Source organism: Anas acuta, chromosome 25 (genome assembly GCF_963932015.1).
Source record: "Anas acuta chromosome 25, bAnaAcu1.1, whole genome shotgun sequence".
Lineage (NCBI taxonomy): Eukaryota > Metazoa > Chordata > Aves > Anseriformes > Anatidae > Anas > Anas acuta.
Genome location: NC_089003.1, coordinates 1993005 through 2014952, shown reverse-complemented (window position 1 = coordinate 2014952; position 21948 = coordinate 1993005). Strand labels below are relative to the sequence as shown.

General features: G+C 62.6%; 3 protein-coding genes and 1 long non-coding RNA gene across 4 annotated transcripts; 1 reads left to right on the top strand and 3 right to left on the bottom strand.

Moving 5' to 3' along the window:
* Positions 1-1251: 1251 nt before the first annotated feature.
* On the bottom strand, positions 1252-3634 carry PNMT (phenylethanolamine N-methyltransferase). Its single transcript, XM_068660913.1, is given in 4 exon segments — positions 1252-1748; positions 2436-2502; positions 2505-2642; positions 2819-3634. Coding segments are annotated over 4 exon segments (795 nt in total). The 5' UTR covers positions 2973-3634; the 3' UTR covers positions 1252-1312.
* A 390-nt stretch (positions 3635-4024) lies between these two features.
* Positions 4025-5520, bottom strand: TCAP (titin-cap). The gene is made up of 2 exons (XM_068660914.1): positions 5302-5520; positions 4025-4669 (listed from the first exon to the last, which is right to left on the bottom strand). Exons 1-2 carry the CDS (start codon positions 5448-5450, stop codon positions 4414-4416), a joined length of 405 nt encoding a protein of 134 aa, XP_068517015.1. The 5' UTR covers positions 5451-5520; the 3' UTR covers positions 4025-4413.
* An 815-nt stretch (positions 5521-6335) lies between these two features.
* STARD3 (StAR related lipid transfer domain containing 3) lies at positions 6336-21784 on the bottom strand. Its single transcript, XM_068660912.1, has 15 exons — positions 21662-21784; positions 19671-19950; positions 17228-17305; positions 16993-17070; positions 16849-16902; positions 16624-16741; positions 15411-15509; positions 14723-14778; positions 14123-14215; positions 12749-12811; positions 11623-11718; positions 11009-11088; positions 10505-10609; positions 9073-9166; positions 6336-7318 (listed from the first exon to the last, which is right to left on the bottom strand). The coding sequence occupies exons 2-15, from the start codon at positions 19884-19886 to the stop codon at positions 7214-7216; spliced, it is 1335 nt and encodes a 444-aa protein (XP_068517013.1). The 5' UTR covers positions 19887-19950; positions 21662-21784; the 3' UTR covers positions 6336-7213.
* On the top strand, positions 9073-10247 carry LOC137844491 (uncharacterized). The gene is made up of 2 exons (XR_011089921.1): positions 9073-9195; positions 10008-10247. It is a non-coding gene; the product is annotated as an uncharacterized lncRNA (long non-coding RNA).
* Positions 21785-21948: the final 164 nt, after the last annotated feature.

Genomic DNA, 21948 nt, shown 5'->3' with positions numbered 1-21948 from the left:
GAATAAAGCTGGAATTTAATCTGTGCCCCCCCCCCGCGTCCCTCAGCCTGCTCTGCGCCCTACAGGCAGCCCATACCCGGCCCCCCACCCCGTGCGCCCCCCCCCCCCCCCCAGTGCCCCATTTCCCACCCTGCTGCCCCCCCCCGTGCCTGTGAGCCCCCTGCCCACCCCCCCACATCACCTCCTTGTGCCCCCCAACCCCTTGCTGTGCACCAACCCCCCCGCACCCCCCACAAATCCCCCCCGAGCCCCCCCAGCTCTCCCCAAGCCGTGCAGCTCAGCCTTTATTATGGACACAGGACATCAAAAATGGGGGGGGGGGGGGGGGGGGCAAAATTTAACTTTTGGAGGTGTAAAATTTAACTTTGGGGCACAACATTTAACTTTGGGGGTGCAAAATTTAACTTTTAGGGGTGCAAAATTTGGCTTTTGGGGACGCAAAATTTAACTTTTAAGGTTGTAAAATTCGACTTTTAGGGGTGCAAAATTTAACTGTTGGGGGCGTAAAACTTAACTTTTAGGGGGGCAAAATTTAACTTTTAGGGGCACAAAATTTGACTTTTAGGGGTGCAAAATTTGACTTTTCGGGGTGCAAAATTTAACTTTTAAGGGTGTAAAATTTACCTTTTGGGGGTGCAAAATTTGAGTTCTGGGGGCACAAAAATTAACTTTTGGGGGCACAAAATTTAACTTGTAGGGGTGCAAAATTCGACTTTTGGGGGTGCAAAATTTAACTGTTGGGGGCGCAAAATTTAACTTCTTGGGTCTTAAAATTCAACTTTTGGGGATGCAAAATTTAACTTCTGGGTGCGCAAAATTTGACTTTCAGGGGCGCAAAATTCAGCTTTTGGGGGTGCAAAATTCGGCTTTTGGGGGCGCAAAATTTAACTTCTTGGGGCTTAAAATTCAACTTGTAGGGGTGCAAAATCTGACTTTGGGGGTGCAAAATCTAACTTACAGGGGAGCAAAATTTAACTTGGGGGTGCAAAATTCGACTTTTGGGGGTGCAAAATTTAACTGTTGGGGCACAAAATTTAACTTTTGGGGGTGCAAAATTCAACTTTTCGGTGCGCAAAATTTGACTTTCAGGGGCGCAAAATTCAGCTTTTGGGGACGCAAAATTTAACTTCTTGGGGCTTAAAATTCAACTTGTAGGGGCGCAAAATTTGACTTTGGGGGTGCAAAATCTAACTTACAGGGGCGCAAAATTTAACTTTTGGGGTACAAAATTTCACTTTTGGGGGCCAAACGGGCGCAAAACTGACTTCGAGAGGGGGGTGGGAAACAAGACGGGGGGGGGGGGGGGGGGACCTCAGGCTTCCATCGGCTTCTGCGCGTGGGCGAAGAAGACGCCGTCCACGTCGTCCACGCCGGTGCGCAGGGCGGGGGGCATGGCGTAGGAGCAGAAGCGGCGCAGGACGAAGCCGGCCCCCACCAGCGCCCCGCGGACGTCGTCCTCGGCCAGCGGCACCACGGGCAACCGAGCGGCGCCCGCCAGGTAAAAGGATTCGCCCAGGGCCCCCAGCAGCACCGCGTGGCCCCCCGGGCGCAGGAGGGACCCCACGTGCCCAAGAGCCCGGGCGAAGGTGGCTCGGTCGGGGCTGACGGCTTCCAGGCAGAAAGCGGAGAGCAGCGCGTCGGCTGGGGGGCGCAGGGGGGACCCCAAAGGGTCCGGGCGGTGCACGTCGATGGGTAGGATGCGTCGCAGGCGACCCCGCAGACGGCGTTCCTTCTCCTGCCAGGGCTCGCTATTGGGATGGGGTTGGGGTTAGAGGGGGTGGGGATGGGGATGGGGTCCTGTGGGGTTCGGTGTGGTGCTGATGGGGGTATGGGGACAGGGTCCTGTGGGGTTCAGCCCAACATTAATGGGGACGCAGGGACGGGGTCCTCTAGGGATCAGCCTGGCATCGATGGGGACAAAGGGACAAGGTCCTGTGGGGTTCATCCTAGCATCAGTGGGGACACAGGGACAAGGTCCTGCACAGTTCAGCCCAGCATTAATGGGGACATGGGGCTGGGGTCCTGCAGGGCTCAGCCCGGCATCAGCAAGGCCACGGTGATGGGATCCTGGGGGGGCTCAGCCCAGCATCGGGAGGGACGGGGGGGACAGGATCCCCTGGGGATGTGCGGAGGGGATCCTGCAGGGATCAGCACATCGCGCCCAGGGGTGTGGGGACGTGATCCCAGCGGGGATCAGCTCACAATCTATGGGGCCATGGGGCTGGGGTCCCACAGGGACAAGGGGCTGGGGTCCCATGGGGCCAAGAGGCTGGGGTCCCGTGGGGATTTGGGGTGGGATCCTGCAGGCACCCAGGCACATCATTTGGGGAGAGTGAGGACGCGCAGCGTGATCCAACCCAGACCACCCACCCTGGGGAGGGGTCCCCGCGTCCCCCCACATCCCCCCTTCGCCCCCCAGCCCCCCGCAGCCCTACCCGCGCCCCTCGATCTTGCAGACGTGCTGGATGAAGGGGCTCCAGTCGAAGGTGCCGGGCTCCCCCGCGCCCAGCGCTGCAGCTCCTCGCGGTTCACCGCCAGGTAATCGGTGGCCACGATCTCCTCGAAGTGGTCGCAGGCGCTCAGCAGCTGGTAGATGGTGGGGCCCGAGCCCACGTCGATGAGCGTGCGCCCCCGGATCTCACCTGGGGGGGGTCCCACAGCGGGTCAGGGATTTGGGGACATGGGGCTGGGGGAGCTGGGCACGGGGGAAAAAAACAGGGGAGAGCGGTGTGGGGTGGTGGGACCCGTGCCTCAGTTTCCCCGCTCCTCTCCAAGGTTGGGGAGCCCCCCCCCAGCAGCCCCCCCAGCACCCCCTCACCGCTGGCAAAGGTCTCGGCCAAGCATCGCAGCTTCCAGGGCACCACGCAGTCCTCGGAGGAGAAATCGGCGCGGGGGGGCACGTAATTATTCTGCAGGTAGGCGCGGGGGTCGAAGCGCTCGTAGCCCTCCCGGACTGCGGCCAAGCTGCTCATGGCGGGGGCTGCGGGGGGGACGCTGAGCCCGGACCCGTTTTATAGCCCCGGTAAGGTGGTGGTGGCGGGGGGGGGGGGGACAATAAGGCCAAGGTGGGGGGGGACACGCGGTGAGTTATGGCTGTGCCGGGCACGGCGCTGATTGCGGCCGTCCATCGCGGATAACCAGGTTAGCGCCAGCGCCCGGGGCAGGATCCGGCCCTGCTGTGCCCCCCCCCCAGAGCTTGGTGTGGGTGTGTGGGGGGGGAGGCTGGGGGCTGGAGTCCTGCTGCAGCCTCTGGAGATGGTTCCCAGCCAGGAGGGGGGGCCCAGAACCGTGGGGGGGGTCTGGCACCCCCCCTGCAGCACCCAAGGGGGCTGGCGTGGCTCCAGGCTTGCCCCATGGGGATGGGGTTGGGATGGGGACGGGGATGGAAATGGGGCTGGAAATGGGGCTGGGGTCCGGCTGGGTGCTCCCTCGTTACCGATGAGCCCAGCCCATGGCAGGATCCGGCACCACCAATCCTGCTCCCAGTGCTCCCAGTGCTCCCAGTGCGCCCAGCACCCTGGGACCAGGGAAAGGATGGGAGCTGCTTATGGGGATGGGGGAGGAAAGGGGGGAAAGGGGCTGAAGTCCCAGGGGCAGAAGCAGGAGGGGAGGGATGGGGATGGGGACGGGAAGGGGATGGGGACGGGGATGGGGACAGGGATGGGACAGGGATGGGAAGGGGCTGGCGGTGGCCCAGGGACAGCGGGATCCAGCCGGGAGGGAACAGCTAATCTGGGCACTGGCACCGAGGTCATCCTGGACCCTGCCAGGGGCTGGGCTGGCAAAAGGGGGGGGGGGGGGGGGCAGTTATATAAGCAGGGATCTGCCCCCCCCCCCACCCCATCCTCCCTAACCTCCAATGGGCCGTGCCTCAGTTTCCCCAATTTCCCCCCCCTTCAAGGGTCCCTCTCTTGGGTCCAGGGGTGGAGGGCAGATGGGGGGGAGCTGAGATAGGTCTGGCAGGGGGGGCAGGTCCTGGTATTCTCCCACCCCCCCAAAATAAAAACAAAAAAACCACTGCTGCTGGAGCTGCAGGCCCAGGCCGGACACTTTATTGCAGTACAAAGAACGTCAAATTGGTACAAAACCACACAAAAACCCCCACCGCGCCCCCCCCAGCCCTTCTGAAGGCTTGGGGTTGGGGTTGGGGGGGGGGGGCTCAGCACTCCCCATCCTCACACCCCCTCCTCCTGCCAGGGAAACCGAGTTGCCCCCGCGCCCGTCCCCACCGGCCACCGCCACCCTCCGCGGGGTGGGCGCCCACCCCCACGTCCCCCCACCCTCCTCCTCCTCTTCCTCCTCCTCCCCCCGGGGGCCACGGCGTGCACAGAGAGCCTCAGGACCCCGCCGCCGCCACCGTCACCCCCCCACCCTCAACCCTGAGCCCCCCACCCACGGCCGTCGCCGTCGCCTTCAGCCCCTCTGGGCCTCGTGGGAGAGGGAACGGGACAGGGTGCGGGGGACGCCGGCCTTGGCGCCGCGGAGGTCCGGGGGGGCGAAAAGGGGCAGGGGGAGGGTGCGGGCGTAGGGCAGGAGGTGTTGGGTCAGGGGTTGCCCCAGGACCCCAAAACGCAGCACGCCCCAGGGCGAGCGCTGCTCCAGCACCCGCGTCTCCCCGCGCTGCTCCAGCGTCTCGCGGCGCCGCTCGTCCACCTCCCGCCGGCACCACCTGGGCACGAGGTGCTCGTTTTGGGGGGGGTCCCCATCGCTCCCCCACCCCATGGGGATCCTCTTGCTCCCCTTCCCCTCCCCACCTCCCCCAGACCATCCTGAGCCCCCTTGGGACCACCCAGGGTCATGGGGATGCGTGGAAAGCCCCAAGTCCCCACGGGAACTTTGGTGACCCCCCCCTCACCCATGGCATCTCCAACCCCATGGAGACCCCTGGAGACCCCCCCCCGTGTCCCCAGGTCCTGCCCAACCCCATGGGGACCCCCCTCTGTGCCCCCAGGTCCTGCCAAACCCCATGGGAACCCCCCCCCCGGACCCTACAACCCACACTGCAGCACCCAGAGCCCCCCCTGTCCCACACGCCCCCCCCTCCAACAGCCTCCCCCACCCCACAGGGACCCCCGGAGCCCCCCACATCCCCGTGTGGCCATGCAGCCCCCCCCAACCCCACCCCGACCCCCCCACTCCCCACAGGAATCCCCAACACCCTCTGAGTCCCACGGGGACCCTTGGACACCCCCCACCACCTCCCTGGCTCCCCCAAAGACCCTCGGAGCCCCCCGTAGCCCTATAGGGACCCCCTCCCCATCCCTCCTGGACCCCCCCCCCCAGCCCGTGGGTGCCGCTCACCCCTCCTCGGGCCGGGTGCTGAGCTCCAGGTCCAGCCACTCGGCGCTGAAGGTCTCGCGGCGCCCCACGTCCTCCTCCTTCACCCTACAACCCAGGCGGGCCCCCGAGAGCAGCCCCCCGCTGCGCACCACCGTGCTGGGCCCCCACATCCCCGCGACACCCCCGGGGGGCAACAACAACGCGCCCCGGATCCGGCTTCTGCTGCCCCGTGCCTGCCGGCCCCGCTTATATGGCCCCCGGGAGGCTATTTTGGGACGTGTCACTGGCACCGTGGGGACAGGAGGGTGCCAAGAGCCCCCCCCCCCACCTCTCCAGGGGGGTGGCACTGGGGACACATGCGTCACCTCGTGTGCATCCAGCCACGCTCAGCCCCGTGCGCCCGGGGTCGCTCCTGTAGGGTCAGCCCCTGCCCCGGGCTGTGTCCCCATGGGGTGTGGGGACACGTGGGGACAGCCCCCCCCCGGCACCGTGAGGCCCCCCCCTGGCCTCAGCCCAGGGCACGCTTGGCCTTTTCCTGCCCGCTGCGGCGCTGGCACCGGCCCCCGGGACCAGCAAAAAAAGAGGGACCCAAAGGGTGGCAGTGGCTTTTTGGGGGGGCTGCTGCCCGTTCCGTGGCCGTGCCACCCCACCCCATAGCACCCACCCCATGGTGGTGCCGGCCCCATTGCTGCCCTCGAAGGGCCGTTGAGGTCCCATCCCCGTGCGTGTCCCCCCCCCACGAGCTGGCAGCGGGGTGCTGGCCACGGGGGCCCCCCCGGCGGGCTATTTGTAGGGCCGACAGATGGGGGCTGCGGACAGATGGGTGCTCGCAGGGTGCCAGCGGGCTGAGCTCACCGGCCAGGCCTTGGGGGGACACCGGGCAGTGCCCCCAACCCCTGGAGCAGAGCAGGGGACGGTGACCCCCCAGCCAGCAGCCGCAGGGTTGATCCTTTGAGCCTGGGGGGGGGACAGCTTGGACCTGTTACCCCCCCCCACCCCCCTGGTCCCTGCTTTTCTTCGCTCGGGTTACAAAGGGCACGTGGAAGGCAGCGGGCTGCAAATAGTGCAAGGCTCTTTATTTCCACAGCTGCCAGCCCCCCCCCCAGGCACGGGGAAGGGGCCACGAGACCCCCAGGGACCCCAGGACGGTGCCGAGCGAGGGCTGTGTGTGTGGGGGGGGGGCAGGAAGGGGGGCAGAGCCCCCGTGGTTCTGCCCACGTGGGGGCTGCCGTGGGCACTCGCCCCCGTGCCGCAGCGCTGCCGGCGCGTGCCCCCGCGTGTGGGCGGCTCGTTGCAGCTTCCCTTTATAGCCCAGCACAGGTAGAAGGGAGCCGAGCTCGCCCCCGCATCCCCCCCCCCCCCCCCATCCCATCCTCCCCCCCCAGGAAGGATGAAAAATCTCAGAACCGTTCGTTCCCTGCAGAGCTACGGGATGAGGGGGGGGGAAACACGAGCTCAGGCAGGACCCCAGAGAAGCGAGGCAGCACTGAAGGACAGCCCCGGGGGGGCCAAAAAGTCCCCAACAGTGTCCCCCCCACCCCCCCAAGGGGTGAAGGCCCTGGGGGGGCTGCGTTTTGTCCCCGTGTGCGAAGGGCACAGCCTGGGAGGTGGCTGTGTCGGGACAGTGACGGGGACAGACGTGTCCTCACCCCCCCCAGCAGCTTTCCCCTCCCTTCCCCTTACCCCATGGTACCAGAAAGGGAACCTGGGGGGGTCCCAACGAGCCCCCAGACCCCTTGTGTGGGGAGGGGGGGCAAGGCTGGACTCGGAGCAGGGCCGAGCCCGCCCGCACAAAGAGGGGGGCAGGGGTTTGGCACGTGCCTGGGGGGGTTTCAGGGCTCTGCTGGGCAGGGAAGGAGCCGAGCCCTTGCCGAGGTCAGTGTGGGGCAGCCCCCCCTGCCTGAAGCCCCCCCCCCAGGCTGTGTTGTGGTGCTCAGGGCTTGCCGGACAGCTCGCTGACCCGCTGGCGGAGGTGGAAGGCAAACTCGAACATGGTGGCCGCCAGGCTCTGGTGGATGAGGTACCGGGGCAGGCGACCCTGCGAGGAAAGGAAAAGGAACAGCACGTCAGGGAGAACAGCACCACGGGCAAAACAGCCCCCCCGGGGAGGTGAAATCCCCCCCCCCCGCCCCGCCTCACCCCAAGCTCCTGCTCGGGGCTGCCCGGGTTTTGCTCCCTGCCCCGGTGCCGCAGCGGGGAGCTGCTGCTGCTCTCGAGGAGTTTTCTCCGGGGGAGGCACTGAAACGAGGTTTGAGCTGTCTAAAAAAGCCCCGGCACGACTCAACCTCAGCCGCCTCGGCCCCTGCTCTGTGATGTGAGATGCACAAAAAAAAATAATAAAAGCAAGGCCGGGCTCTGCGGGGGCAGGCAGCAGCAGCAGGGCTGGGAGCGCCTCTGGGGCTGGCAGGGACGGAGAATGGCACGGGATGGGATCAGGAGGAGCCCTGGGGATGTGGTGCACACGGGGGGGGCTTCCTGCAGCCCCCTGTGAGCTCGGGGCCCGTTTCAGACCCCGCTGGGAGGAGAGGTCCCAGCCCTGCCCCAAACACACACGCACACACGTGCGCAACCCTTGCCCTTCGCTGCAGGAAGGGATGAGCCATGAGCTATAAATACTGCGCCGGGGCCAAAGGAAATACCAAGGCAGCACAGGCCGAGGGGTCTGGGCAGCAGCAGAGCCCTCCAGGAAGGTTTTGGAAGCAGCCGAGGGGCCGTGAATTAAGAACTCAGCCAGCACGGCCTCTTCCAGCAGCAGGCAGGCAGTGGGCGAGGGCTCCCCGGCTTGGGAACGGCTCTCTCCTTGCCCAGCCCCATGTTGCTCACCCAACGGGGCTGTTTTTCCCCAAAACAGCCCCTTGCAGAGGGGAAGAAGCAGCACAGGAGCCAGATCCGTGATGGAAAAACACCTCCGGCCCCTGCCCCGTGCCAAACAGCACCGGGGGGCAGCGGGGTTGGGGTGCGGGCGGCGCTGGGCTCGTCCCCGCTGTCGCTTCCCGGGCGAGGAGCTGCCAAAGGGGGAGAGCTTCTGCAGAGCCCTGGCAGAGCATTTCGGCAGGAGCAGGGCGCCTGAGCTGCTTGGTGGGAAGGGAGGGCCGTGGGAGGGGAGGGGGCCGCAGCTTTGCAGCAGAGCGCTGATGAATGGAGCCTTTGTGCTCGCTGCTGCAGCGCCGTTTCCACGTCAACCTCAGCTCGATTCAGCAGCGGAGGAAGAAAACAGGGCAGCTCCCCCCCCTGATGCACCCAGCCCGGCTCCCTGCACGCTGCCTTTGTCTGGGCCACCAGTGAAGGCTCCCCAAAAAGAGCTCCGGAGCTGGGGCACAGCCCCCCGGGTCTGTGTTTGTGCCGAGGATTTGGGAGCAGGGCACGCAGCAGAGAGTGCTCCAGCCCTTCAGCGGGGTCCGGGGAGCAGCAGGCAGCCAGCACTTGATGTGCCCAAATATTTCTGTCCCCTAGGGATAAAATCACCTCGCCCCCAGCCCCGCACGGAGAGGTGAAACCCGTAGCTGAGATCTCGGCCGGGTAAGGAAGGGTTTCGCAGCCCTACACCGGGGGAAATTCAGGGGGAAAAGAGGGTGCACAGCCTCTGCCTGCAAAACTCAGGTCCCTTTAGGGCAGCCCTTGGCGAGGCACCCAAAGCTGCACCCAGGAGACGCTTGCAGCCCCTGCAGGGTCCCCAGCAGGCGTCCCGCAGCGTGCAGGGGCTGCTGAAGGGGTTCCTGAAGGTGCTGGTGTCCCTGCTGGGGAGGGAACACAGCCACGGCGCTCACCCGTCAGCAAAGAGTTTGGCTTTACCTTCAGGTCCGTGTTCAGAATCCAGATGAAAGTGCAGACCCTGGGGTTGCTGGGGCACTTCAGCACGATGAATCCGCCCGGCCCGTTCTCACCCCTGCAGGGAAACAAGGACAGCAGCACCGAGTCAGGCTGGGGGAGGCTGAGGAGCTGCTCTCCCTGGCACTCCGGGTGCGTGGCACCGACCCTGGCTCCTGCTGCGGCACCCCCTGGCCTGGCGGCGAGGAGGGGGAGCCCCGCGGGGTGGGAGCAGATGTGCAGAGTGCCCGGGAAGGGCTCCGGCTTGGCTGCAGGCTCCCGAGCAAACACCACGAGGCAGGTTTCCCACAGGTGCCTTGGCAGCGGCGGTGCCAGGGCTGCTGCAGGGCTGCAGGCTGAGGAGCAGCCTCTGCCTCCGAACCGTGCCAGCCCTGCCGACGCCGGCACCGCACCGCGGGGAGGTTTCAGAGGCACAGCCCGGCAGAAATGGGAGCCAACGAGCAGGTCCCAGGGAAGCCGAGCACTCGGGGAGACCGAGCTCGGTCAGGACAGGCTGAGCGCAGACAGCCTCGTCACTGCAGCCCCCAGATCCTTCCTCGCACCATCTGAGCGTCTGAGTGAGGAGAGCCGTGCTTACACACACAGCCCAGATACAGATTTCCCTTCTCTGCTCAGGAACACACGCTATTTTTGCTGCGTGCATTCGTTAAAAAGATTTTTCTAGGCCCTGAAGATCCCCGGCTCTTAAATAGACTGAGGCAGCTATAACGGCTCCGAGTTAAAATGTCAATTACTTTAACCAGATTATTAGGAAAAACAAAGTCAGCGCGTGAAGTGGCACAGCTGGGCCCCAGGCACAGGCGCAGGCAGTAACAAGGAGTCCTTGTTTGATGAGAGCAGCCCCGCCGAGATCCAGCACCGGCCGTGCGAAACCTTCCCTTCGGAAGGGGAGAGGCCAGAGACACCCTGGGAGCCCGTCCATCCTGACGCAGCTCGTCTCACCCTCGGGACCACCTCTCGGCGCCTGCAGCCTCTAAAATCTGTAAGCAGCCGGCTTACGAGAAGCAAAAGGCATCCGAGAGGCTGAAGGAAAGGCACGGTCAGCTGTTTACTGCCCCTCAGAAGTGGCAGCTGGCCCTGTTTGGGAATTAAGTGTTACATAAACAGGATGCGGGGCGGGTTGGGGTTTGTGCTCCTACTGGTCGGCACCTCCACTCCCCAGAGCAGAGGGAGCAGAGAGCTGGGAAACGCCCGAGCAGCGCTCGGCAGCACGGAGAGTTTCTTGAACAAAGGCAGAAGAACAAGGGAAGCGAGGTTCAGTTCCACAAATAGATTAGTTTCCTGAAAGCGGTGCCAGAAAGACAGCAGGGTTTTCGTTTAAGTGGCTCTTTGCCCTGAGCTTTAAGCGAGGCGCGTGTGTCAGGGAGCAGCTCAGATAACAGGATCTGCCTCTCACCTGACATATTTGGAGAGCGGGGGCTTCAGGCTGTGCGTGGTCGACATCCCTGAGGAAATGTACCTGTCTCTTCTTCTCTCGATCCGACGCACGTTCACGAAATCCCTGCGCAAAGTGAAGGGCAGAGGCTGTTTTGGGATGCGGAGGGGGCTCGGAGGGGAGCAGATCCCAGCCCTGGGACTGCCGGGAAAGGCTGTGGCAAAGGGACGGCAGCATATGGACACGGCACCGTTAGCAGGGAGGCAGGCTGCCTGCCTGCCTGGGACAGATCTGGGCTCTGAGCCTCCTGCCAGAAACGGCTGGAGGAGACTTCAGGGGCTCCCTGCCTTTGGGAGCAGAACCCAGCCCTGCTCTGGGGATGCCAAGGAGCTCCCAGCCAGCACACAACGGCAGGGCTGGAGCCGAGCGCTCTCGCCGCGGTCGGAAGCTTCCCCTCTGTATCTCAGGAAGGTGTTTGGGGGGGGGGGGGGGCTGAGCACAGCGCAGACAGCAGGACAAACTGACCTGGGGGAAACGACACCGCCCGCGGCCCCAGCTGCTACGTCGTACGAAACGATCGTGTTGTCTTCAACCCGCTGCAAGATCTGGAAGAGAAAAAAAGAAAAAAAAAAAAAAGGATTTCCTCAGATTGTGCCTGCAGGTGCCAACAGCTGGGCGATGCGGCCCCTCCTCAGAACAGCACCGGGACTCGAAGCCAGAGCCTTTGGCAGCTGATGGGAGGCTCGGGGCTGGGGCTGAGCTGGTTGGCAGCGCACGCAGAGGTTTCTCTGCTGGCCCGGGGCTGCCCCTCTGCCCCTTTGGGGGGGCACAGGCGTTGCCTTCGGATCACCGCCACGCCGGCCCCAGCCGTGGCGAGCAGAAGCCGGCTTGGCTCGGCCGCTGGCCCAGCTCCCTGCCCACCTCGTGGGCTTTTGGACGGGCAGCGCCACGCAGCTGGCTGCCGCAGAGCATTCGGATCGTCTGGATGAGCGGCGGAGATTTAACGCCTCAGCGACTCTGATCCAGCTAAGCTCCAGTAGGGCCTGGGCAGCGCTGACAGCCGGTGCGGGGCTGGGAAGCTCCAGCTCTCCGCTCCAAGGAGCTCCTGTGATTAAGCCATCTTTGTCCGGCACGCTCACCTGGCAAGCTGCCACTGTTCTGTTCCACAGGATCATCTTCTCGGGCTGGAGAATAACCTCCTGGTAAACCGTTTCAGCAGAGCACTGCAGGAAAGCCTGAGGACACGGAGCCAGAGCAGTTAGCCAGTCCCCTGCTACCCCCGGGTAAGATGATTTCTGAGGAACACGGGGCAGATCACAAAGAACAACAGGGACCGAGCAGCAGGGCAGCGGCGAGGCTGCAGAGCTGAGGCTGTGACCCCGCTGCCGCAGCGCTCTCGTTCCCAGGGGCCTGCAGGGCACACGAGGAGACAGAGGATGGAGCAGACCCCGGGGAACTGCAGTCGCTGAGCTGCTGCCTGCTGGGGTCTGCGGGAGGGCAAAGATCTGTCTGTGCCACAAACGGACCTCGGGGCTGACCCGGGCAGGCTCCTCCACCCTCACCCTGCCTCAGCAGCGATTCTGCTGCAGGTGCAATCGCATCCAAAAGTCCCCAAAAAGCTGCTCCGAGCTCTAGCACGGACAACAGTCATTTCCCCGCGTCCCTGTGGGACTGGGGGGGGTCTTCAGAGGCAAATGGTGAGCGCCGCAGAGCCCGTGCAGCTTTTCCTCGTGCACACAGAGCCGCTCGGCCGGCGGCTCCTGCCAGGAAGGCAACATATGCACTGGAACAAAGAAAAGCCACCGCAGCACCGATGCTTCATTAAAGCGTGGTTTACAGCCAAGCCACTCCAGCGAGAGGGCACGGAGCACGGCACTTCCGCGCGGCTCTGCTCGATGCCAGGCAGCAGCAGACGCACGCTCAGCCCTGGTCTTGCTGGCAATTAGTTGCAATTAGCCTCCTTGGTCAGATTAGTCCTAGATGCTGGGGTTGGAAGCGAGTCTCGCAGTCACCTGCTCCCACTTCTACCAGCGGAGACTGGGGCCCAGCATATTTGCCGGGGAGTTTGTCTGCCAGCCAAGGGGTTTTCCTGGAGAGATTCCCTAGAGCGCGCAGAGCAGTTCATCTGTCTCAAAGAGTGCTCTGCAGCCTGACCTGTCCTGCCAGGGCCAGGAGGGAGCGTGAAAGCTGAGCTGTGATGCCAAGCAGAGCAGGCTTTTTGCCTGTGCCACGCAGGCTGAGGAAGCGAAACGGGAAGGTTCTTACCTTTAAAATAAAGGTCTTGCCGTGGAAAGGTATTTCAAAAGTGTAAACAACGTCACCGAAGTCCTGCGCAAGAAACAAGGAAGTTACATTGCTGCTGGCAAAATAAAATTAACTGTTTCTACCCGAGCTAAAGCCTGCTGGTCTCTGAGCACTGTGCTGCAGCAGCAGGATCCAGCCCGCTCCTGTGCCACGCGGGACCATCCCTGACCCCAAAACCGTGCCCGTTTCCCCAGCCCAGGCAGCCAGCCCCACGGCAGGAACGACACCCAGCACATTTCAGATGCCCGTGCACAAATTTCCATAAACAAAACAATGCCCAGAGAGGCAGCAGTGATGAGACAGAAAAAGAATCCAGCCCGTGCCAGGCTGCAAACTCCGTTTCAAGGTCAAATTCTCTTTGTAGCAAGCTACCAGCACCAGTGCAAGAGAAAGGGGTGAGTTTGCCAGCACTGCTGTTGTTACCTACATCTGAGAAGAGACTCCCTGGAGGGGTTAGGGATGGACAGATGATAACCTTTCATCATTAGCCCTGTGTTAAACTCTGATTAGTCTATTTAAATCCATCCCCCTTTGGATAAAGAAAACAATCTGCCCAGCTAGTTTGGCATCAAACAATGGATCACTTGACAGGGGAATTTTAAACACCAGATGAGACTGCAGTTTGCAGGACTCTCACCCCAGCCATGGCAGGAGCCCACAAGCAGAAAGCGGGCTTGGTTTTAGGGGGCAGAGACAGGGCACCTTCCACACCACGCTTTGGGCAGAGCAAGGAGCTCCAGATACCCCAGCAAACCCCGCTGTAGCTCAGGGAATAAAGCCGTGAGGTGGGGGAACGGGCAGGGCTCCCTGCTTTACCCTCTGCCTCCCCCAAGGTCCCTGTCCTGGGGCAGGGGACAGGCACACGGCCTCGGGGTGGGCCAGCAGGAGCAGCCTGCACCCCACACACTCCTGCTCCCTCTTGGCTCACGGCAACTTCATCTCATCCAGAGCCTCTCCAGACTCCAGCACGCTCCTAAAAACACCAGAAAAAGCAAAACCAGCAGTGCCAGGACCCTGGGCATGGCACAGCACACTTCTGCTCCTCCTGCCTACCAAAGGTGAGTTGTCCGCCCCTGCCCGCCCGCCGCCGAGAGGGAGGAGTGACGGGCTCTCTTCTCCTGTCAAACGGGAAGGCAATTAAACGTCTAATTAAATAAGAGGGGATTTTACATTTAACTGAACTGGAATAGATTCCTAATTCAATCAGGTAATTGTAACGCTTGTTAATTTTTCGTGTCGCAAGGAGGTTTCAAAAGCCTCGTTTGTCCTCTGCTTTTTGCTAAGCCAGCCGTGCTTGCTGCGGGGCAGCAGGGTTGGGGGGGGGGGGACACTTGCATTGTTTTTCTCGAACTTCCAGTTCTCCTCCTGCGCCAGGATTTGGTCCACAACCTCCATCGCCTCTTTGCCTTGCCGGACGTATTCTTTCTCCTAGGAGAGAAGGGAATATTTTCACTCGTGGGGCTTGCAGAGAGCCCAAAGCGTGTGTGCAAGGCTGGCTACCCATCCCCTGGGGCTTAGCAGAGGGAAGCGGGCAGCCTCCCACCACCACACAACAGAAATCTCTTCTTTTGGGTCACAGAGGCCTCGTTTTGGAGCTCAAAGTCACGCTCCCCGCCCTGGCTCGCATCCACACGCCAGCTGTGCCTACCAGCGAGCCTCCTGCCACAGCACGAGGGCTTCCAGCAGGCCGAGGGCTGCGAGGTGCTCAGAGCTTCCTCTGGGGAGGCAGCACCCAGGGGCTGGTGCCCAGGCAGAGCTCAGGGAGCTGCAGGACCACCCTATAAGCTAGATCTTGGCGAGGATGGCCAAGGCGATGCCCTCTTGGGGTGTGATCAGGGGGGAGAGGGAGAGGCAGAGCCAAAAATCACACCCCCAGGGCAATGGCTGTGAAAGGAGGGACAGGAAGGAGGGGCAGGAGCGTCCAGCTCGAGTTACCTGCGCTGTCAACGCCTTCCTCCCCAGACCTTCCTCGTCCGACTCGTTGTCCGACCCTAGGGGGAAGCACGCAATTAACACACAGCTAACGAAGATGCCACGTGGACGATCTCCCCCTGACCTTCCCGTGGAGCAGACAGCCTCCGATCCCCGCTGTCAGCACAGCCCAGGGCCTGCCCCCCACCCAGGGGTGGCTCTGCTCCCCAAATGGGTGTCAGCAACACCAGGACAACCACTTCAGACAGCCTGCTGAGCTGGGGGGGTCTCAGGGCAGTGACAGTGGCACAGGGCAGTGGGCAGAGGCACAGGGAAGTGGAACAGGGCAGTGGCACCCTGTCATCTCTGCCCCCTCACCTCCTGGTGGCGATTTGTCCCCACGCTCTCATCCCAAGGGCGATGTTTTTCGAGCGTGGCTTACGAGCATTAAATCCCAAGCCCACAAAACTCTCTGGCTTCCCACGGGGCCGAAGCCAGGCACGTGGGGCTGAGCACCACCCCCTGCCACTGATGGCACCGAGACAACGGGGCCGTGGCTGCACTGCCCGGGCACGGGGCAAGGAGAAGGGGCCGGATTTGCAGCGTCAGCTCTCGGAGGCGATGCCAAGGGCCGGGCTAAGGAGGCAGAGCTGGGAGAGGAGGAGGGGAAAGGGGAGAAAATGAGGGGAGAGGGGCGAGGAGCACACGTTACCTGCGAAGGACTCTGGTGGGGAGTAGAACTGCCCGTCCGAAAGGGCTCCGGGGTAGAGCAGGGGCCCGCGTGCGGCCGCAGCCTGGGCTGCCAGGTACCCTGGGGACCAGAGGGGGTCTCACACACCCTGCCCCGTGCTTCAACCCCAAGGGGGCTGGGTTGGGGGCCCCGTGTCCCCCCCCCAGCCACCAGCCCAGCCCTCCCCGGATGGCCTCCCAGCCTCTTTCTGCCAGCCACAGCTGCTCGGCTCGCGCTGCCACCAGCCAGCCCACGAGCCTTTCAGCTCCTATTGCCTCATCTTTTGTTGGAGACATTTTATCTGCATGGAGATCAATGGGCTCTTTTGCCTGTCAAATCCAAAGGCGATTAAGCATCTAATTAAATAAGAGCTTCCCCTGGAAGCAATTTGGAACCCGAGCCTAATCCAATAGAGGCATTAAACACTTGATCATTTTTCATCTTAAAGCCTCCTCGCAAGACCCAAACATCCTCTGGTGTTTTCCAGTCACTGGGTGCATTTCTGACCCAGCCTCGCTCGACAAATACTTCTTCATTTGCGTGCCACTTCCCGGTCCTCTTTCATCAGAGAAGCCTGGGAGAAGGACGAGCTCCTTGGCTGTACGAGGGCAGCTGCACCACCCCAAACCCAGCACCCGCTTGGTTCCAAGCACCCTTGGAAGTGACAGGTGCCCTGCCACGCGCGGGAATTCGTACGGCATTAGGTCAGAAAAGCTGGGTCTCAGTTTAGTCTGACCTCAGCGGCTAGAGGCCGTCACATTTCCCACACCCCTGTAACGTATCTCCCAGGGAAGCATTCCTCCCCGAAGGTCTCCAGCCCGGATCTGCAGACAGATACCAGGAGCTGGAGAGTCCCCCAGTCCGCCTGGCATTTGTCCCACTGTTTCAAAACATTTTCACTGCTGCGGAGGTGAGCTCTGTTTCCAATACGTCTGGCTTCGGTACCCAGACATTGGGGAATTTGGCATGTTTTTCTCCTCTCAATTAAAAGATGCTTTTTATAATCTGGTATTTTCTTCCCCTGAAGGGGCTTGTATACCATCACAGAACTGAGTCAGGCACTTACCGTCACAGCCAGCCTGGAGATCACTTCTCCATGAACGTCCTATCTTTCAAGGTGCTGCCAAAGCAGCAGAAACCCCAGGCCTGGTAGCCTGATCTGCCAGCTCCTACCAGAGAAGAGCAAAATACTCACATCGTTCCTCTTCCGCCTCCTGAGTTAGGACCTTAAAATCCAGGAACCAGGTCTCTAGCCAAGCAATGACGAACGAGACGATAGGAAGCAAATAGCCGAACGCCCCTTTGGTCAGAAGCTGAGTGGAAGAAAGCAAAAGCCACAGGGAGTTCACACAAAACGGCCAACAGCAGCAGCCAGCAATCACAAAGCAATCCCCCCGTGAGCCCGAGGAAGCCAACCAACCTCGGAGAGGATGACCTTCACAATCAGGAAGGCACTGGAGACCAACGTCGTGACCTGGAAAATAAAATCACGCACCTCAGATCCCTGCAAGCCCCGGGCAGAGAGCACAAACTAAAAACAGGAAAGCAGGAACTGCCTTCTTACCGCTATGACCCACCAGTGGCGCAGCCTTACGACCGCGTAGGCCAGCAGCAGCACAAAAAATCGGAAGAAAGCCAAGACCTTTTAAAAGAAAACGCCATCAGGACGAGTCAGCGGCCCAGCGTCCTCGTCCCCGTGCCAGGCACTGGGAGGACGCAGCCCCCAGATGGGGCCAGAGGTGCAACGGGACGGGCTGGGAGACCCCAGCCCCACCCCGAGCTATCCCCGGGACACTCACAAATATATCGAAGAAAGAGGTCTTAAAATTGTACTCGAAGATTTCGCTCTCCAAGTTCTTCTCAATGCCATCCTTGGTCTGGAGAGGAGAGAGGAAACGAGACAGCTCTCGAGTGCACTGATAAGGAAATGCTGATAGGAAGAAGGCGGCCGAGAGGTGCCCGGAGGTTAGCACCGGGTCGGGTTGTGCAGCAGGCACGGGGCCACGGGGGGATGCTGCACGTTTCAGCCTCTGCTTCACGCCGAGGGGAGCCAGGGCTGGAGCAGCTCACGGCGACGTGAAATATTTCTGAGGGGGGGGAGCTTTCTACAAAGGGAAACCCCGAGCAAGAGAATGGCTCCAGGAAGCGCTCAGCACCATCAGCCACAGCCAGATGCCCAAAGCATCCCTCACAGCACCCCTCCTGCGAGGTGGGATTTCAGCTCAGATCGTCCTCTTTGTGCAAAAAAAAACCCTCAGTGTTCCCCCAAGCCAGCCCGTGGGCCGGGGGGAAGCAGGAGGAGAGGGCCACGGGTGCACAGAAGCACGAGGAAATCCGAAAGAGGCCAAGCCACGGCCGCTGGGATCGAACCCGGGCGTGGAAAAAAGCTCAGAGAAGAGCTCTCTTGCCTCACCCCGAGACAATCTGGGGCTCGCCAGCCTCGGTGCTTCTGCCACCATAAATCCTGCTCTCAGGAGCTTGGCCTGGCTGTTTACGAGGAAGCGGATGGCTCAGGTAACTGGAACAAATGCTTCACCTTTAGGCTATTGGTTTGAACGCAGCCCAGCTGGCCGGGACGCCGGTGCACGCTGACAGCTGTTTGATGATCTGCGAGAAACAAGTTGGTGGATCTCAGGCCAGTTCTTGGCAGCCTGGAGCCCTGGCACCCTCTTGTCAGACAGTCCAAGGACAGACGAGGCAGCCGGCGGGAAGTGGTCCCTCTAGGTCAGGCTGGTGCTTAATATTTGGGGGCTGGGGGGGGGCTGCTTCAGCTGCGGGGGGGCCACAGGACTCGTGCCAGGCAGCTTCGCTGAGCTGCTGCTGAAAACCTCCTCCCAGGAGGCTCCCAGGAGGAAAAAAAAGGGCCCAGCGAAGGCTTCGGGTCACGGTTTCTGAGAGGTGTTTTAGGATTAAACGCACGCCGCTGCCCTGAGCCAGCGAGGAGAATTGTTTTGCGGCACCTCTTTGTCTCAGCGAGCTCGCAGAGCACCGTTTGCAGGAGGCAGACATTTAACGAGGGCCAATTTGCTCAGCTTATCTCGCAGCGAAGGAAACCATTTGATAAAAAAAGCATTAGTCACGATATAAACCCATTGCTCTTCATAACTAGGCAAATCAGCCCTCCTAATAGCCTTAAATATGCAGCATCTCGGCTCGGGGCCCAAATATCACCAGTTAGTCACTCATTAATGGCTACCTGCGAGACCTACGCTCAGCATCACCCTGACGACCGCGCTGCCAGAGCATTTCCCCGGGGCTGCAGGGTTGGATTTTGGGGCCAGCGTCGCTCCTAGAGCCCCGGGGACAGCAGCAGGAGGGCTGGGGTCCGCGCCAGGGGGTGCTGGGCACCGTCGGCACGGCAGGAATGCCGGCCCCGAGCTGCTGTTCCTACACCACGGGGGTCCCTGCGGGCTCAGCACCGCGGCCACGGGGTGAGGGAGCCGCTGGCCGGAGCGATCTGTTAGGTGCAGACACCACAGGAGATAAGGAGGAGGGAGATAAAGGTCGCTAAATGAGCACAGGACACGGAGCTGATAAAGGCAGGCCAGGCACGGGGAGCGGCGGGGTCTATCTCTTCATCTCGCAGGACACGCAGCGCCTGCAACCCGAAACCCAGCGCCCCGCGCGGCCCCAACTGGTCGGGACTGGTCGGGAGAGAAAAAAAAAAAAAAAAAGCACGGCCCGGGAGCGACTTTGAGCTGCAGGGGCTGAAAGGAAAAAAATCAACTGGGAATCAAGCGGGCGAGCCAAAAAGGAGGACAAAACCCCAGCGGCGCCTTTGAGGCAGGAGGGCAGCACCTCGGGCGTCCCCAGGCTGAGATTAGCGGCAGGGACCAAAGTTCAAAGCTCTTTTTGTCCGTGCCCAGCGGCTGGGCGGGGAGAGGAAGGTTTGCAACCCCCTCTCCTCCTCCTCCTCGTCACCCCTGCAGGGCAGAGCAAGCGGAGCCGGCAGCTGCTTGGCGAAGGAGGGGAGCAGGGGAGAAATTCGGCCACCCCGCGGGCCCCGGATCTGTTATAGGGCAGCGGATCTGTTATAGGGCAGCACAAAACCCGCCCCAGGATGGTTTTAACGACCCTGGGCAGCCAAAACAGGGCTCGGGTGCAGGAACCGAGCCGGGCTGCAGCTTAAAAAACCTCGGGGAGAGGCTTTGGGAGAGGGAGCCGTGAGGATCTGCCTGCATGGGAGGAGAGGAAAAGCTCCGGGTGTGTTTTTTTTTTTTTTTTTTTTTGCCCCCCACTTACGTTGAGTTCGATGATCCAGAGCAAGGAGATGAAGAGCAGGTCGAAGGTGACGAAGAGGCAGAAGGTTCTCCTGACGTCCGAGATGGCTTTCCTCTTCTCCGGGGAGAAAAAACCGTGTGGGGAGAAGGCCTGGCTGTGGGACAGCGAGGTGCTGATGGAGGCGATGGCGGGGAGGCTTCGTTCCAGGTCGTGCTGCAGCTCCGGCGGCTTGCTCATCCTCAGCCCAAGCAGCTCGGGGCCTACGGCAGCCGGGGCCGCATCTGCGAGGCCGGGGTGTCACCTGGGGGGGGGGACAGGAGGGGACAGGAGGGGGCCTCGTGGCCGGATCCGTGCTGAGAGCACAAAAAGGGAGCGGGCGCACGCGATGCCCCCCCCTCCGGGCACTCGTTCCCAGCACCTCTCTCACAGCACTCCTGGGAGAGGAGAATCCAGCTGGCTTTTAGGGTTTTTTTAGGCTTTTAGGATTCTTTTTAGGCTTTTAGGGTTTTTTTAGGCTTTTAGGGTTCTTTTTAGGCTTTTAGGGTTTTTTAGGCTTTTAGGGTTCTTTAGGCTTTTAGGGTTCTTTTTAGGCTTTTAGGGTTCTTTTTAGGCTTTTAGGGTTCTATTAGGCTTTTAGGGTTTTTTTAGGCTTTTAGGGTTCTTTTTAGGCTTTTAGGGTTCTTTTAGGCTTTTAGGTTTTTTTTTTAGGCTTTTAGGGGCCTCCCCGGCAGAGCACAGCTCACACCCCGCACCAGCAGGACCCCATCCCTCCCCGTGTGCTGTTTTGGGGTAGAAGGATCACCCACCCCCACCCCCCACCCTGCAGCACCCCCCCTGGATGTGCTGTGGGTGCGGGGGGAGCCAAACCAGGGGCTCCAGAGGGTGAGCAGGGGGTGGCCAACCCCCCCGGGGTGGCCACTGCTTGCCCCGGTCTCGCCCCCAAACTGCTCAGGGGGCAGTCGGGGCGTCGGGGGTGACACATTTTCAGGTGACCCCGCACCCCCCAGGACCTAAAGGGGGTGAGGGGTGGCCGCAGCACCCCTCACTCCGAGCCAGGAGGCTGCAACCAGGAATAAAAAGCCCTTTTTGGGCCCAAACCTGCAGGAAACGGGCACATTGCGGGGCAGAGGGGCTGTTCAGTGAGCGACCCCATAAAAAACACAACCCTGGGGTCTGTGCGAGCAGCTCGGGGGGGGGGCAGCGGGGCCTCACCAGCCTCCCCCCCCCAACCCCCCCGGCCCCCCCCCGAGGCCGTGTCACTTCGGATAAGGCACCGCGAGCTCGGGACATCTGCGGGCGCTGAATAATGGATGCCCCCCCCCGCCCCCCCCTGCTCAGACAGCGCTTTGCACTTAGGCAGCCCCCCCCCCCCCAAAACACTTCAGAGCGGTTTAGGATCACCCCCCCCAGGGACGCCCGGCTGCCGCACGGGGTGGGGACGTCCCCGGCTCCTAAAACCAGCAAAATTCATCAATTTTTGGGTTCAAGCTCCTGGGGGGGGGGCGGTGCTGAGGGTTTGCCCCCCCCCCCCCCCCGGGAAGGCCAAAAGCCTCTCACGGGAATATTTGGAGCCCCCCCAGGCTCTGCCCCGTCCCCTCCCGGCTCCCAGACCCCGACCCCGACCCCCCCCGGTAGCTGCGGGCGCCTCAACCCCCCTTACCCCGCCCCTCCCGGGGGGGGGGGAGGGCTCCGCAGCACCGGCGGCTCCAGACCCCCCCCCGGTGCCCCCCCCCGCCTTGCACGTGTGTGAAACGGCCCCGGGGAGGGGAGGGGGGGGGGGGCCAGGCCCGGAGCCGGTACCGGGGGTGTTATGGGGGGGTGGGGGGGGGGGGTGAGGCCTGGTCCCGGGGCCTCACACCGGGGGGGGGGGGGGCCCAGGCGCAGGGACCCGGCCCCCAGCGGCGGCTCCTGTGTGGGGCAGGGCCCGGGACCGGCACCGGTGGCGGCTCCGCTCCGGCCTCGGTCGCTTCCCGGTCCCGGTCCCGGTCCCGTTGCCCCCCCCCGTCCCGTACCTGCAGCCGCCCGCGGCCAGGCCCCGCCGGAAGCAGCCCCCAGCTCTCAGCCGCTTCCGGTCCCGCCGCCACCTCTGACCCCGGAAGCGAACGCGCGGCCGGGCCCCGGGGAGGGGGGGGGGGGCGGGGGCCGAACGGAGCCGGGCCGGGGCGAAACCATTTGGGGGAGATGCGGGGGGGGGGGCTTGGGAGAGCCCATTCCGCAGTGCGCGGGGGGGGGGGCGCCCCGAGACCCCCCCCCGGACCCCCCCAAACGCCCCCCGAGTCCCCCCAAATGTCTCCGGACC

Bases quoted from the DNA above. Each gene is read 5' to 3' on its own strand.
- TCAP (XM_068660914.1), bottom strand. From the start codon at position 5,450: ATGTGGGGGCCCAGCACGGTGGTGCGCAGCGGGGGGCTGCTCTCGGGG. The intron at 4,670-5,301 runs GTGAGCGGCACC...CCTCGTGCCCAG, and splicing joins AGCACCCGGCCCGAGGAGGG to GTGGTGCCGGCGGGAGGTGG.
- STARD3 (XM_068660912.1), bottom strand. From the start codon at position 19,886: ATGAGCAAGCCGCCGGAGCTGCAGCACGACCTGGAACGAAGCCTCCCC. The intron at 17,306-19,670 runs GTAAGTGGGGGG...TCTCCTCTCCAG, and splicing joins TCTGGATCATCGAACTCAAC to ACCAAGGATGGCATTGAGAA. The intron at 16,903-16,992 runs GTAAGAAGGCAG...TTTATTTTCCAG, and splicing joins GCCACTGGTGGGTCATAGCG to GTCACGACGTTGGTCTCCAG.